Raw genomic sequence first — 14,359 nt, forward strand, 5'->3', positions numbered from 1 at the left:
GATGTTAAAATTACAGTGCAAAGATCTTCAGTAGTGTTAAATGTTCTACACTCTAGGTTTCGGTTTTAGTAGAAAAATCAATAGAAGGAATAAGCAATTCTTCTTTGACTTAATGTAAGACATTCATCTTTGAGTCTGAAAATTCTCATATTGATAATTAAACATTTCTACACAAATGCTGACAAAATAATATATTCCCAAATGCTACTAATCAATATGACTATGTTGATGATCTGTCTATAGCTCTGTCTAAGTACTTATACGGCCCTCATCACTGTAATATCTGAGGCTCGGGAAATCTTACTTTGGGGCAATACATGTATTTTTTAAAAAATATTATACTGACATTTATTTAATTAGTACAGCATGGAGCTGCATGATGTATGCAAATATACATGCACAGATCATGAGAGTTCAGTATTAAATTACTGAGACTGTGGCCCAATCCTGCAGTCTTTACTCAGGCAAAAACTCTTTTTTCTCCTTATCTACCATGGTTCTAAACACAAGCAACTAAACTCTATTTTTAACTTCTAGCTTTTGCCCAAAGAGGAGCTATACGCTCCATCACTAGTTATTAAAGTGATAGACCACAGACAGTTCGGACGGAAACCAGTTGTGGGACAGTGTACCATTGAGTCCCTAGAAGACTTTCGCTGTGACCCCTATGCTACTACAGAAGACATTGCACCACAACTAAAAGGTAGGCAGCTAGAAGATGACAACAATTCTCCTCCTTTTTTGAGGAAGATTGGAGTAATCCACCTTGAATGTTCACTATATATATGGAATAGATTTATAGCCACCTACTGTTGTTTATTAAGTCAGTGACAGTGTGGTTTGAGTGGAAAATCAAACTCACAGTATTAATCACCAATGTGGTAATCTATAGAGCCTCAGAAGAGAGATGACAACCTAAAGGGCAATATCTGTATTCTTACAACAGGCAGTGTCAGCCCACTGGATCAGTGGTACCCCCAAAAGGCTTCTGTAGCATGTGCATGCAATATAACTACTTTCAAATGACTGTTGTAATTAGTAGTACTGATGTAGAGAACAACACTCAAGGAGCAAGATAAAAGACTGAAAGCAAAGAGGGTGTTATTAGGAAGATGGCTTTATATTTTAAGGGTAAATTTATTTTGAAAGCCACTGTTTATTTAAACCTCCCATCTTTTACTTAGTTTATGCTCAGTGCTCCTTAGAAAGCCATCATCATTATTCCAGGGAATGGATGGAAATACCACAGTAGCTTTTTAAAAAAAGGAAGTTGCATGGAAACATAGGACCTAATCTGCTCCATGCATTTGGACCACATAAGCACCCACATGGATCATCTTAAAGATCAGGCTCCTAATGGACCACATCAGTTCACTATACTGTACTGTCATATTAGGCATATAGGCACCATTTTTTTTCAATTGCAACCCATTATGGGAAGATTTTGAAAACCGTAAATGGCAGGTAAGAGTCTAACATCCACTGACTTTTTCAACAGGCATTAGGTGCCAACCTGCCATTTGCAGCTTTGAAAATGTCCCATTATTGCTTTTTCTTCAAACTCCATTGCTTTTGATATGTGTTTGTGTGTGAGAGAGAAAAGTATGTATGTAACATAGCTAATGCTTGATAATTTCTTTAAAGAGCTAATCCTGAGTAACAGTTAACAAAACATTGCAAATAACTGCTTGCTTTAAAAAGTCAAACCCATGCCAAATAAATTCTTTTACATCTTCTATAACATTTGAATTTAAATTCTGATAGCAAAATTGACTGGCATATTTCACCTTAAGAAAATGTTTCATTTACAGTTAGCCTCCTGTCTGCTGTGCCTCGTCGGGATGTGGTAATTGAAATGGAAGACACAAAGCCACTACTAGCAGCTCAGGTAATCTTTGCAATTTGATGCTTGACTTTCATATTTTGGACACATGATTTACTAACAACTACTTAGCATACAACTCTGGATTTCTGTAAGCTTTTCTGCCCAAGTCACAGAAGCAACTGCAAAATTGATGGAGCATTTTGGAGTGTCATTTAAAATAAATTTGTATCTTCGCAGGGGAGCAAAGGAAGTATCTTAATTGTTATTACTCTTTTTCTTATGGTTAACACTGAAATGATGTATTTCATGCAAAGTAGAGTTGAGTAAATAATTAATAGTAAAGTATTCTCAATCAATTTATTCTATCTGTTCATGAATTGTCTGTGAGCAGTTTATAACTTTTCAAATTATTTCGTATTCTGAATTATTCACCAAATACTTTTGGTTAATAATTTTTGGTCTTTAGATCATTCATGAGCAATTTGTTAAAGGTGTTCAGATATGAAATTCTAGAAGTGTTGATTGGTTTATTGAACTCGTAGGTCATATGGCACATTTCTGTTTGCTGATTGGATGAGTTACAATTAAAATCAGGTTTCTGTTGTGAATATTTGCATTTACAAGTTCTAAACCTGAGCTCTGTGAATATTCTTGAATATTTGCTTACAATTCAAAATATTTTTGTGATCACTCCTGCTCGTAAATTCATTGTCTAGATTGTTCGTAGAAAGCAACTCCAAAGCCAAAGTGAATTCAACAACAGACACAACTGGTGTTAAATTCAAGTTTTTGAGCAAGCACTTGCTGAACATTTTTGAGCTATTCACCCAGATTTAATGCTTAACACACTAAATCTTAACTACTTCTGTGCTTATTTAACTTTTTTCTTTTGTCATTGGGGCTTGCAGTTATGATGTGCATAATATTTTGTTAATGCTTCTTTTCTTGCTTTACTGAGGATCCCTCTCTATGCAATCCCCTTTTGTCTTTCATGTAGCGTAGCTGCTCTGTAATTATGCTATATAAACAGTGCCAGTGAAAGCAGCAGATGTTTATCACAGGCGTACCAGGAGTGCTGCGAGACTATAGATGTATCAATATGTTCAAGCAGCTAACAGTATACATTCAGTCCATTGTCCAACCTTTCCATTCAGCTAGAAGTAGTGTGAGGCTGAGTCCATTCACTGACACAGTCACCTCTGGAAAGCATTTGCAGTTTGCATATGGCTGACCAGGAACATCAAAATACCAAAATATCGAGTCTTCTGTGTTGTTTCTGTTTTAAAATATTTTACCTAATTTAGCTTGAAGGTTGCACTATGGATGTGAGAAACAGAAAGAGAGAGGAGTCGAAGATGTCCCCAGGTTATTTTCTGAGCAACAGAAAGGATTGTGGTGTTATCAGCAGTAAGAGAAAAGGCAAGAAAAGGAGAGGGTTTGGAGGAAGAAATAAGTGACAATTTTTAATTTTAGCCACACTAAGCTTAAAGTTTTTGGTGAGACATCCAGGAGATGCCAGATTTGTGAATGCAAGGCAAAACAAGGAACAGGGAGAGGCATGCAAAATATGGTACCAATTAACAATTGTAATGCTTTCCAAATGTTTTAAAAATAAGTACAATAAACAAAATGCAGGTGGAGGAATTTCTCTGGTCAGCTAAGGTCTTTATGTAGCGCAAAAGCACTTTGAACCAGCCAGAGATAGCCAATGAAACATTCCCCTTACACAAGGGAACTCTCTGCCTCCTTCTGCACTAACTGCCCCTCCCCTTCCCCTTCACCTTGGGCATTGGGGGAATGAAGGGAGTGCAGTGTGGTGGTAGTGGTAGTGGGGTGATTTGAGGGGTCACGGTAAAGAATTATCCAATCCTCCACTGGTGTAAATTTGAGCAGGGCCGCCCAGAGGATTCCGGGGGCCCGGGGTCTTCGGCGGCGGGGGGCCCTTCCGTTCCGGGACCCGCCGCCAAAGTGCCCCGAAGACCCGCGGTGGGGGCCCCCCCCGCCGCCGAATTACCGCCGAAGCGGGACCCGCCGCCCAAGTGCAGCCCGGTCTTCGGCGGTAATTCGGAGGCGGGGGGGGGTCCCCGCCGCGGGTCTTTGGGGCACTTCGGCGGCAGGTCCGGGAACGGAAGGGCCCCCCCGCCGCCGAATTACCGCCGAAGACCGGGCTGCACGTCAGCGGCGGGTCCCGCTTCGGCGGTAATTCGCCAGTGGGGGGGGGTCCTTCCACCCCGGAGCGGAAGGACCCCCCCGCTGGCGAAGACCGGGAGCGAAGAAGCTCCTGCGCCCTCTTGCCCCGCCCCCTCTGGGCGGCCCTGACCCTATCCACACCCCCCCAGAACACCCACAATCCAACCCCCCCATTCCCTGCCCCCTGACCGCTCCCCCAACCTCCGCCCCCTCCTGTGCCCTGACTGTCCCCAGGACTCCCTGCCCCTTAGCCAACCCCCCCGGCCCCGGCCTCTTACCCCCGGCTCCCTCCTCACCCGGAGTCTCAGCGCCTTGCCCGACAGCTGCAGCGTGTCTCCGGCGGGGCCTGAGCTCCGTCCCGCTCAGAGTCGCGTGGTGAGGGGGCGGGGCTGCGAGCTCCACGCCGAGCGGAGGGAGCTGAGCTCAGCCCGGAGCTCCCAGCCCCGCCCCCTCACCACGTGGCTCGGAGCGGGACGGGGCTCAGGGGCCCCGGCGGAGACACACTGCGGCGCTGTCTGAGGACGCCGCTTGATGCGCTAGTGCTCCAGGAGCAGGGCGGAGGCGGGAGCCTCAGCTGTTCTCTTGGGGGCCCCTGCGGAGCCCGGGGCAAATTGCCCCCTTTGCCCCCCCCCCTTGGGCGGCCCTGAATTTGAGTTGCCACTGGGGTTTGACACCTGTGAATCAGGGAGCCCCAACTGGCTCTCTTCTTCCCCTTTGGAAGGAGTAGAGAATCAAGACCATCATATAAAGGATTTATTGACGCCTTTTGGAATGGCAGGGGTATCTCAGTCATAGCTTTACCACCCTCTTAGTATTATGGCCATCCCAAATTCATATCATATCTGCTGCCCAGGGCATCATGTATATTTCTTTCTGTTCTGTCCTGTCCTGTGAATCTCATCAAAGTTCTGATTCTTTCAGCAATCCCATTATAAAACCTTATTTTACAGGTATTTATAATTCAATTACAAAAGTTTGGTCTTTGTTAAAAGCCTGGGGTCAAATCCCATTGATTTTAGGTTTGCAAAATTTGTCCCTTAGCTTGCAGGTTTTTTAAAAAATGACTGATTGTAGATGCTTTTAATTAACACATTTTTAAAAACAAACAAACAAACCAAACAATATTTTTAAAGGGTGTTGGGTTTTTTTTTTAAGTTGTACAGGCTCTTCGTCCACAATTTTGATAGCAGTTTTTTTTTTCTTAAAAAATAAAAGCAGAATGATAAAATTTGTATTTGGAAACCAGATGTTTCAAACATACAGGAACTTTTTCTCTTTGGGTTTTTTCTTATGCACAGCCATATTAAATTTTAAGCATAAGTCAACAGCTTTGGGATTTAATTTGTTTGTGTGACTCCACCTTTTCCTTTATACAAGTAAAGATTTTTTAATATTACAGAGGTCATCAATGAAAACACTCCAGAATGTTGGGAAAGTTCAAACTCAGCTCCAAATTTTGTGGCTTGGCCCTATTGCTAATGTGTTCATTGAATGTAGTGTACACATTATTTTTTCACTACTCATTCAGGATCTTAATGTCTCATTTAGAGACCTCATAATAATGCATTTCCCTATATTCTATTTTCTCACACATAGAGACTTGCTGTTTAACATAAAATAGTAGAAACAAAACAGGCCTTCTGTTCTAATCATGTTAATGCTTTCCAAGTCCACAATCCATATTGAGAATTTTTTATGTCCATTAATAATTATATACAAATTAGATCCCTAAGGTAAAAGTCCTGGTCCCAATGAAGTCAATGGCAAAACTCTCATTGACTTCAATGGGGCCAGGATTTCACCCATAGAAGGGAAAACTTATAAATACTATACAGTGTGCTCGACAACTTTTTTTAGAGTTGGACATCAATTTAGTAAATGTAATATTGCATTGCATACACTAATAGCATCCATATGATATAAGGACTCTTTGGAAGAATTAAAAGTATATTTTTGGAAAGTTTATGTGATGTACAGATAACACACTAAGGGCCCAGATGCAGAAATTTCATCAATTACATTCCAATTTTCAGTGCTTAAGCAGTATGTCAACAGCACTCAGCAAAATGGCTTCTCCAACAGCAGTGCATGTATGTATGAAGCTAATGCATGAAGATAACCAAGTGGGGATTTAGGTGCCTTGGTCATGTGGCTTTCACTTCTCTTTTGATAATTCTTCTGTAGAGAGATTTTGGAGTGAAGGATGCTTTTATGTCAAGTAATGCAGTATATTTACAATTACTAGGGAGTTCTTCCAGTTCCTTTACATGTCATATATCTACAGTTCAGAATTAATGATTGGTTCAGCCCTACCACCAATATTTGGATTTTGTTTAAAATTAGATTTTTCCAGGGGAAAACATACCAATTAATCAACAGTAAATAAAAACATAATTCTGTTACCTTGCTAAGACTCAACTGTGGCTGATAGTACAGGGTCTCCATAAATTGGAGCAGATAAATAAATAGCAGTTCAATATTTGTTATGAAAGAACATTTATAATAATACATCATGAGATCATAATGAGCTAAAGAAATTGGTAAATTCTTTTATCTGGTCTTTGCCATGTGAATATTTCTCTCCAAAATCTCAATTTATCTATAATGATTTAAGCCTAAATCACTGGCATTTTATGAATGAACATTGCTTATTAATATTAACAGCATCCAAAATCTAGATCATATTTACAGTTTGTGGTGGGGATTTGTGGGATTTGGATTTTAAACATTTTTTCAAAGCTATTAAAAATATTGTTTGAAAAAACATTTGACGGTATATCAGGAAAAAAAATTAGTCTTAAACCAGTCAGCACCTTGAACATTACATTCTGATGAAAGATTCAGAGACCATAAATAATTATGTTTTGTGGTAAATCCCCTTAATTCAGAGTTAAGAATTAAGCTTGATGCACAGCAAGGCAAACAACGTTGTTTTCATGAAAAACTGTCATTCATCTATCTTCAACATTGTGAACTAGTAAAAAAAAATGTAGATTAAAAAATGCAAAGTATTTAAATTTATTACATACCTGTAGGTGAACAGATAGGTAATCAGAGTTTCTGAGGGCAAACTGCTCCTTTAGAAATTGTCATAAATCATCATACAGTATGAAATTATTTGTTACCATGGGATACTTCTGATTTTATCTTAAAGTTAGCCATGATGACTGAAATACAGTACATTTTAATATCCAAACAGGATAATTACCTTCATGATAGAAATGAGGAATTTTGAGTAGTACTATTGGTTTGTATACTCGTATGCTATTTTCTGGATTTCTTTCGGTTTGCACAACAATCTAATTATTATACCTCTAAATTAGAACACAATGGGTGATATAAACACAGAAAATCACTAGCAGTAATCATTGCTTCCAAATAAGTGTGGTACAGTATTTACTCTTCGTGGAAGATCCTTATTCATAATGTAAATTATATAATTAATTTTGCAGTTGCAAAAGTTGTTGCGAGTACTTATAATTCTTCACATTTTTTCAGACTCTAGAATGTCCACAATTTTTAAAGCAGCAAATTGGCAATAAAAACACAAACAAAAAGACTTATAAAATAGTTGCTAATGCTCACAAGTATGTAAGGAGTAAAATATGAGAGTCTTCAAAAAGAGCAAAGCAACCCAAATTACTGTGTGTGTGTCTGTGAAGATCCTTTGGAACAAAATCTCTGTGGAATTAAAAATTATGATGTTTGATTTAGAGATAGTCCTAGACCCACTTGTAAGTGAACCAACCAAGTAGAGTATGGGCCAGATCCTGCACACTCCTCCTTGCACACCCAAAACAAATCTGTGAAAGCTGTGGGGGTGAGAGGATGCTGCGTTGGGTCCCACGAGAGTATAAATACACTCTCACGCATTTTCTGTTTACTTTTTAAAACATTGTTACAAGAACCAAAACATAAATTCCCCAATCCTGACAACTTTCAACATTGAATTGAGTATGTAATAAATACTATAGTTCAACAAATAAAGCAACAAATCATCTCTGAATAATTCCTAAATAAGAAAAACATTTTGTGAAATAGAAAACTTATATATGAAAACCAAATTTTCCTTCTTTATCACCTGCCCCCAATGTAAAACATTATAAACCCTGTTTTTTTATTTACCCTCTTTTTTTGTTTTGCTCTTTTTTATGAATGGATCCTTATGAACAGCTTACAGAAAAGGTAATTACAATGTTCCTTATTTATAATAGCCTAGTGCTTTCTTGTAGGTCAAAGCTCCAGGTAGAAATCGGTAAGTTAACTTTGTATTCTGGTTTTGGTACTTTTAAGGGGGTGGAGGAGGAACCTGTAACTTTTGAAAAACATCAAAATAAAATGCTGCCTGCACTATTTGACCAGAATGGAAAATTTAGGAAAATTATGCAAAATGGAAATGTGAGCCTCCACATAATCCAAACGTTATTAAAAACAACAGATTTATTGATTTGAGTAACACTAATCACCTCTATAAATATCACAATCCTTTAATATTTTTCATAGTTTTTATTCACTGTAAACATATTACTACCTGGTTTTTTCTCTACAGTGATTACTTTCTACAAATAACAGGTGACTTTACCTGTCTAATCCCTATAGAGTTAGACACACACTATACCTATAAGATGCTGACAAAATAATTGAAAGAAACTGTTAAAATTATTTCCTTGCTCACTATAATGGTGCAGCACTAGGACAATATACATTTTTTTTGCACACCATTGAAGTATAAGGGGAAAGAAAAGTGAGGTAATAGTTTCCAGAATTCATTGATGGTTTCCCTGCTCTTTCCTAATGGACATATCCTGTAGACTTTACTCTGACAAAACTCCCCTTGAAGTCAATGGTCCAGATCCTCAGCAAATATAAAGGCAGCATAGCTCCATTGACTTTAGTGGAGTGACACCAATTTACACCAGCTGAGGATCTGGACCAATGTAATTCTAACTGTATCAGTATTATTGAAATCAATGGGAGTTTTACCCGTCTCAGAACTGATGTATTTAACCCTCATATGAAAGAATTTTATGACCTGTTTACTCTAGGTATTATGAATAAATTAAATGTATGCATTTTGAAGGGAGCAGTCACCATGGTATCTAGAATTCAGTGCAATAGCCATAATGCATAGATTGCTGTGGCTAGGTGCATATTCAAGAAGAAAGGCCAGACAAAGTGGTACGTGCTGCTGTAGGCAGGATGCTAGACAAGACAGACCATTGGTCAGATACGGTATTGTAATTCCTATGAGTTAAGTAAGACAGTTTAGCCCTAACTTTAAATTTCATTGCTCTCTTTTTGATTCAGACCTTTGTTTGTTTATTATTTATTATACCTTTGAATAATAGTTTTTGTTATACTTTTAATTAGTCATTGCCTCTGTTTTATAGATGATAGAAAGAGGCTGGAGCGCATGCTTATCTACCACTAAAAGGGATATTTCTTTTTTTAAGGAAGAAGAGATTGTTGATTGGTGGAGCAAATTTTACGGTTCAATAGGAGAGCATGAAAAATGTGGACAATATATTCAAAAAGGATATGACACTTTAAAGGTACTATATACAAAAATTAAAGGGACGTTTTGGTAGGTCAAAATGTTCGCTCTTTTTGACATACAATTATTTTTATCTGATTGTTAGTCTCCAAAACAAATGATTAAGTCTTGTCTATTCACATTGCCATAATTGTAAGCAATCCAACCTCATCACAAGTTTCATCTGACTTCTCTCCAAAGTATCATATTGTGCATAACAGAACTTGAACAGTGAAACTGGTGTTTTGACAGCCCTAAATGGATTGGAGTCAGTTTCCCATTTTCACCTGGTCAAAACAACAACAACAACAACAAAAGACATATAGATGTCTGTCTACCTGATATGTAGGTTCATAAATAGTTAAGTATCTCAATACCAGATGCGACCACAAATAAATGCAGGCACATAACTGTCTGTAATTATTTTGGGCATGCAAACAGGGAAGCCAAGAGAAAGATAAGACCCTTAATATCCTTCTGATTTTAATATTAGTAAGGAAAGTTGTGACTCTTCCCACATCAGGGCATGTGGGGAGGAGAGGGGGAAGGGAGTGAAAGGAGTTCCAGAAAGGTCAACCCTCTATTGACTAGACACAGATATTAAGGGCTTAATCCTGCACCACTGATCTCAATAGGAGTTTTACCACTGGTTTCTCTGGAGAAAAGCTCAGAAGCACATTGATGGAGACTGCAGTTCTGTATATTTAATTAATATTTTTCTTTGTGCATTGGTGTAAGTTGGAACCAGAAATATCCTTTTCTAAGACCACTCCCACTTTTTCATGTATACTCCTATGGGGGCACAAGTGAGGCTGAAGTTGGGGAATGCAGTTGATTCAGGTTTTGATTAAGACACAAGTGGGATTGGCAGCACCAGAAACAACTCCCATTTTCCAAATAGATTCTGTTCTTCTCCCCCTGTAAAGAGGTAAGAGTGCAAATAATACTGAATGGTTTTGTGCCCTAACATCTCCTAAGTGGAGTACAGCTTTGCTACACCAAAATGACACTAGCTTTTTAATGGACTTGGTGTGTGTGTTAAATTTTTAAATGTCACTTCAATTTTACTTTAGGTGTATGATTGTGAACTGGAGGAGGTACCTGAATTTAAGTACTTGACAGACTTCTGTGAAACATTTAAGCTGTACAGAGGCAAATCGGAGGACAATGATGACCCGTCAGTGGTAGGAGAATTTAAGGTAAAAAAAAAAAGTATCCTATTGTTGTACCAGAAATGAAAAATTAACCAAATGCTGGAGGTAGCCCTTTGAATGTATCACTTGCACATACATTGAGACTACTCCTGTGTCAGACACATTCTGTTTAACTCTGAGAGGTGCATTGCACGCACCACTCCTACTCAAACTCTGATTCAGCAAACCACTTAAGCATGTGCTGGAATACATTCCTATTCAGCAAAACACTTTGAGTTTGCTGAAGTCCCACTGACTTCCTTAGGATGTAACCATGTGAATAAGTGTCTTGCTAAATAGGGATGTTTGCCTGAGTGGAAAATGCAGGTGCTCAGAGCCTCTCAGGATCAGGCTCTTTCTTTTCAGTGGCACAGTGGGGGAACAACATAGCATATATCTCCCTCTTCCTGAGATACTTGTGTGTTAATTCAGAGGACCAATGCTGCACAGGCATATGTTGAGAAGCATGTTATTTTTCAATGGTTACTACAGGAAGCTGTCCTAGTACTGTGGTTTTGAAATAATAGGCTTAAAATAAAAAGATCAGCTCCCCTCTCCCCCCCCCACAAAAACCATTCTGCTGTATCTGTTGAAAATACATTTTACATTATTATATAATTAAAGGAAATAACAGGCCAGATTGTCAACTACAGTGAATAAGTTTAGCTCAATTGGAGTTCAATGGAGGAAGGCCATTTCACATCAGCTAAAGACATGGTACGCAGTCTCTATTTTAATATAATGAAGGCATATAAAGTGAAATCCTGGCCCCACTGAAGCTGATAGCAAAACTTCCATTGACTTTCAGAGGGGCCAGCATTTCACTCATAATGTTTCTCAGTCAGGTGTACTTATGGAATCGAATGTACTCCATTCTGCACTCTTTTTGTGGCTTTGTTCACAAATTTTCCAGGTAAAAATTAGGGCTGTCAAGCAATTAATCGCACTGTTAAACAATAATAGAATACCATTTATTTAAATATTTTGGATGTTTTCTACATTTTCAAATATATTGATTTCAATTACAACACAGAATACAACGTGTACAGTGTTCACGTTATATTTATTTTTATTACATTTGCACTGTAAAAAAACAAAAGAAATAGTATTTTTCAGTTCACCTAATACAAGTACTGTGGTGCAATCTCTTTTTCATGAAAGTTGAACTTACAAATATAGAACTATGTTTTATTTTTAAATGTAGTTATTTTCTATACAATGTGAAATTTTAGAGCCTGCAAGTCCACTTAGTCCTACTTCTTATTAAGCCAATTGCTAAGACAAACAAGTTTGTTTACATTTGCAGGAGATAATGCTGCCCACTTCTTGTTTACAACGTCACCTGAAAGTGAGAACAGGTGTTTGCATGGCACTGTTATATCTGGCATCGCAAGATATTTATGTTCCAGATGCGACAAAGATTCATGTCCCTTTATACTTCAACCACCATTCCATAGGACATGCGTCCATGCTGATGATGGGTTCTGCTCAATAACATTCCAAAGCAGTGCAGACTGATGCATGTTCATTTTCATCATGAGAGTCAGATCCTACCAGCAGAAGGTTGATTTTCTTCTTTTGGTGGTTTGGGTTCTGTAGTTTCTGTATCAGAGTGTTGCTCTTTTAAGACTTCTGAAAGCATGCTCCACACCTCATCCCTCTCAGATTTTGGAAGGCACTTCAGATTATTAAACCTTGGGTTGGTAAAAAAATCTCACATTGATTCCTTCTTTGCAATTTGTGAAATCTACAGCGAAAGTGTTCTTAAAATGAACAACATGCTGGGTCATCATCCGAGACTGTATAACATGAAATATTTGGCAGAATGTGGGTAAAACAGAGCAGGGGACATACAGTTCTCCCCCAAGGAGTTCAGTCACAAATTTAATTGATGCATTATTTTTTAACGAGCATCATCAGCATGGAAGCATGTCCTCTGGAATGATGGCAGAAGCATGAAGGGCCACATTATTGTTTAGGATATCTGGCATGTAAATACCTTGCAATGCCAGCTACAAAAGTGCCATGCAAATGCCTGTTCTCACTTTCTGGTGACATTGTAAATAAGTAGAGGGCAGCATTTTCTCCTGTAAATGTAAACAAATTTGTTTGTCTTAGCAATTGACTGCACAAGAAGTAGGACTGAGTGGACTTGTAGGCGCTGAAGTTTTACATAGTTTTCTTTTTGAGTGCAGTTATGTAACAAAAAAATCTACATTTGTAAATTGCACTTTCATGACAAAGATTGCATTACAGTACTTGTATGAGGTGAACTGAAAAATACTATTTCTTTTGTTTATCATTTTTACAGTGAAAATATTTGTAATAAAAATAATATACACTTTGATTTCAATTACAGCACAGAATACAATATATATGAAAATATAGAAAAATATCCAAAATATTTAATAAATTTCAATTGGTATTCTATTGTTTAACACTGCAATTAAAACTGCGATTAATCAGAATTAATTTTTTTAATCACGATTAATTTTTTTGAGTTAATCATGTGAGTTAATTGTGATTAATCAACAGCCCTAGTAATAATATTTTCAATGTGATTTATACACAGAAGGAAATCTGCAGAGGTATATTTGGAATGGTGAAATACACATAAACACACTGGGCCAGATCCTCAAATGGAGTAAATCAACATAGCTCCATTGGAATAAAAGAGCTACACAGATTTAAACCAGTTGAGGATCTGGCCTTGATCCAAAGCCTGTTGAAGTCAATGGAAAGATGCCAATTGACTTCAATAGGCAAGATCAGGGTCTAATTTTTGTGCACATATGCAAAACAGTCCCTCCCTAAAGCAGGAGATGGACAAGATAAACCTAGCAAAAGGTCTCCTCTGTCTCTAACTTGTATGATTCTCTGGTGCATATTCTTTTTAGGGCTCCTTTAGAATCTATCCATTATCAGATGATCCCGCTGTACCAGTTCCTCCTCGTCAATTCCGTGAGTTACCAGAGAGCGGACCTCAGGAGTGCATTGTGCGAATTTATATAATTAGAGCCTTAGATCTCCAACCCCAGGATAACAATGGGCTGGTGAGACATTTTACTTTTTTGAGGTTCAGGAGCTAACTTTGTGCTTAAGAACTTAGTGATACCAAGAAAAATTGGCACACTAAAAAAAAAAAATTATTTCCTAACAGTATTATTTCCCATCTTGTTTCCAAACAGTGTGATCCTTATATAAAAATAACCTTAAGTAAAAAAGTAATTGAAGACAGAGATCATTATGTTCCCAATACTCTCAACCCAGATTTTGGCAGGTAACTCATTTTCTCATGTTTTTTATCTGGTGTTTTCTAGAGTGTTTTTATAATCTCTGTCCATGAATAAATCATCACGTTACCATTATACCTTCAGTTCTACACTGCACTCATCTTGTTTTTATGTATTTTCTAAACTCTCTGACACCTTATTCACAATTGTATGCTGGCTATTTATTAGGGCCCAATTGTATACAATTCTGAGCATCTCCAGAAATATGCTGATCCCCTGCTCTTCCTTTGAAGTCAATGGAACCTGCATGTGCCCAGCGCCTCTGTGGATTCAGGTGCTTAACTTTAGGCACCCGAGTCTGAACAATTTGGCCATAGTTTTTAAG

General features: G+C 38.1%; 1 protein-coding gene across 1 annotated transcript in view; it reads left to right on the forward strand.

Annotated features, from left to right (window-relative positions):
• MYOF (myoferlin) overlaps positions 1-14,359 on the forward strand; it is a 111,296-nt gene that overhangs the window by 86,741 nt on the left and 10,196 nt on the right. The window contains exons 37-43 of the mRNA XM_045024898.1: positions 538-703; positions 1,812-1,888; positions 8,189-8,200; positions 9,469-9,567; positions 10,622-10,747; positions 13,639-13,794; positions 13,930-14,021. Coding sequence (XP_044880833.1) covers positions 538-703; positions 1,812-1,888; positions 8,189-8,200; positions 9,469-9,567; positions 10,622-10,747; positions 13,639-13,794; positions 13,930-14,021 — 728 coding nt within the window. The remainder of the gene's footprint in view (positions 1-537; positions 704-1,811; positions 1,889-8,188; positions 8,201-9,468; positions 9,568-10,621; positions 10,748-13,638; positions 13,795-13,929; positions 14,022-14,359) is intronic.

Source organism: Mauremys mutica, chromosome 7, assembly GCF_020497125.1.
Source record: "Mauremys mutica isolate MM-2020 ecotype Southern chromosome 7, ASM2049712v1, whole genome shotgun sequence".
In the NCBI taxonomy this organism is placed as follows: Eukaryota; Metazoa; Chordata; order Testudines; family Geoemydidae; genus Mauremys; species Mauremys mutica.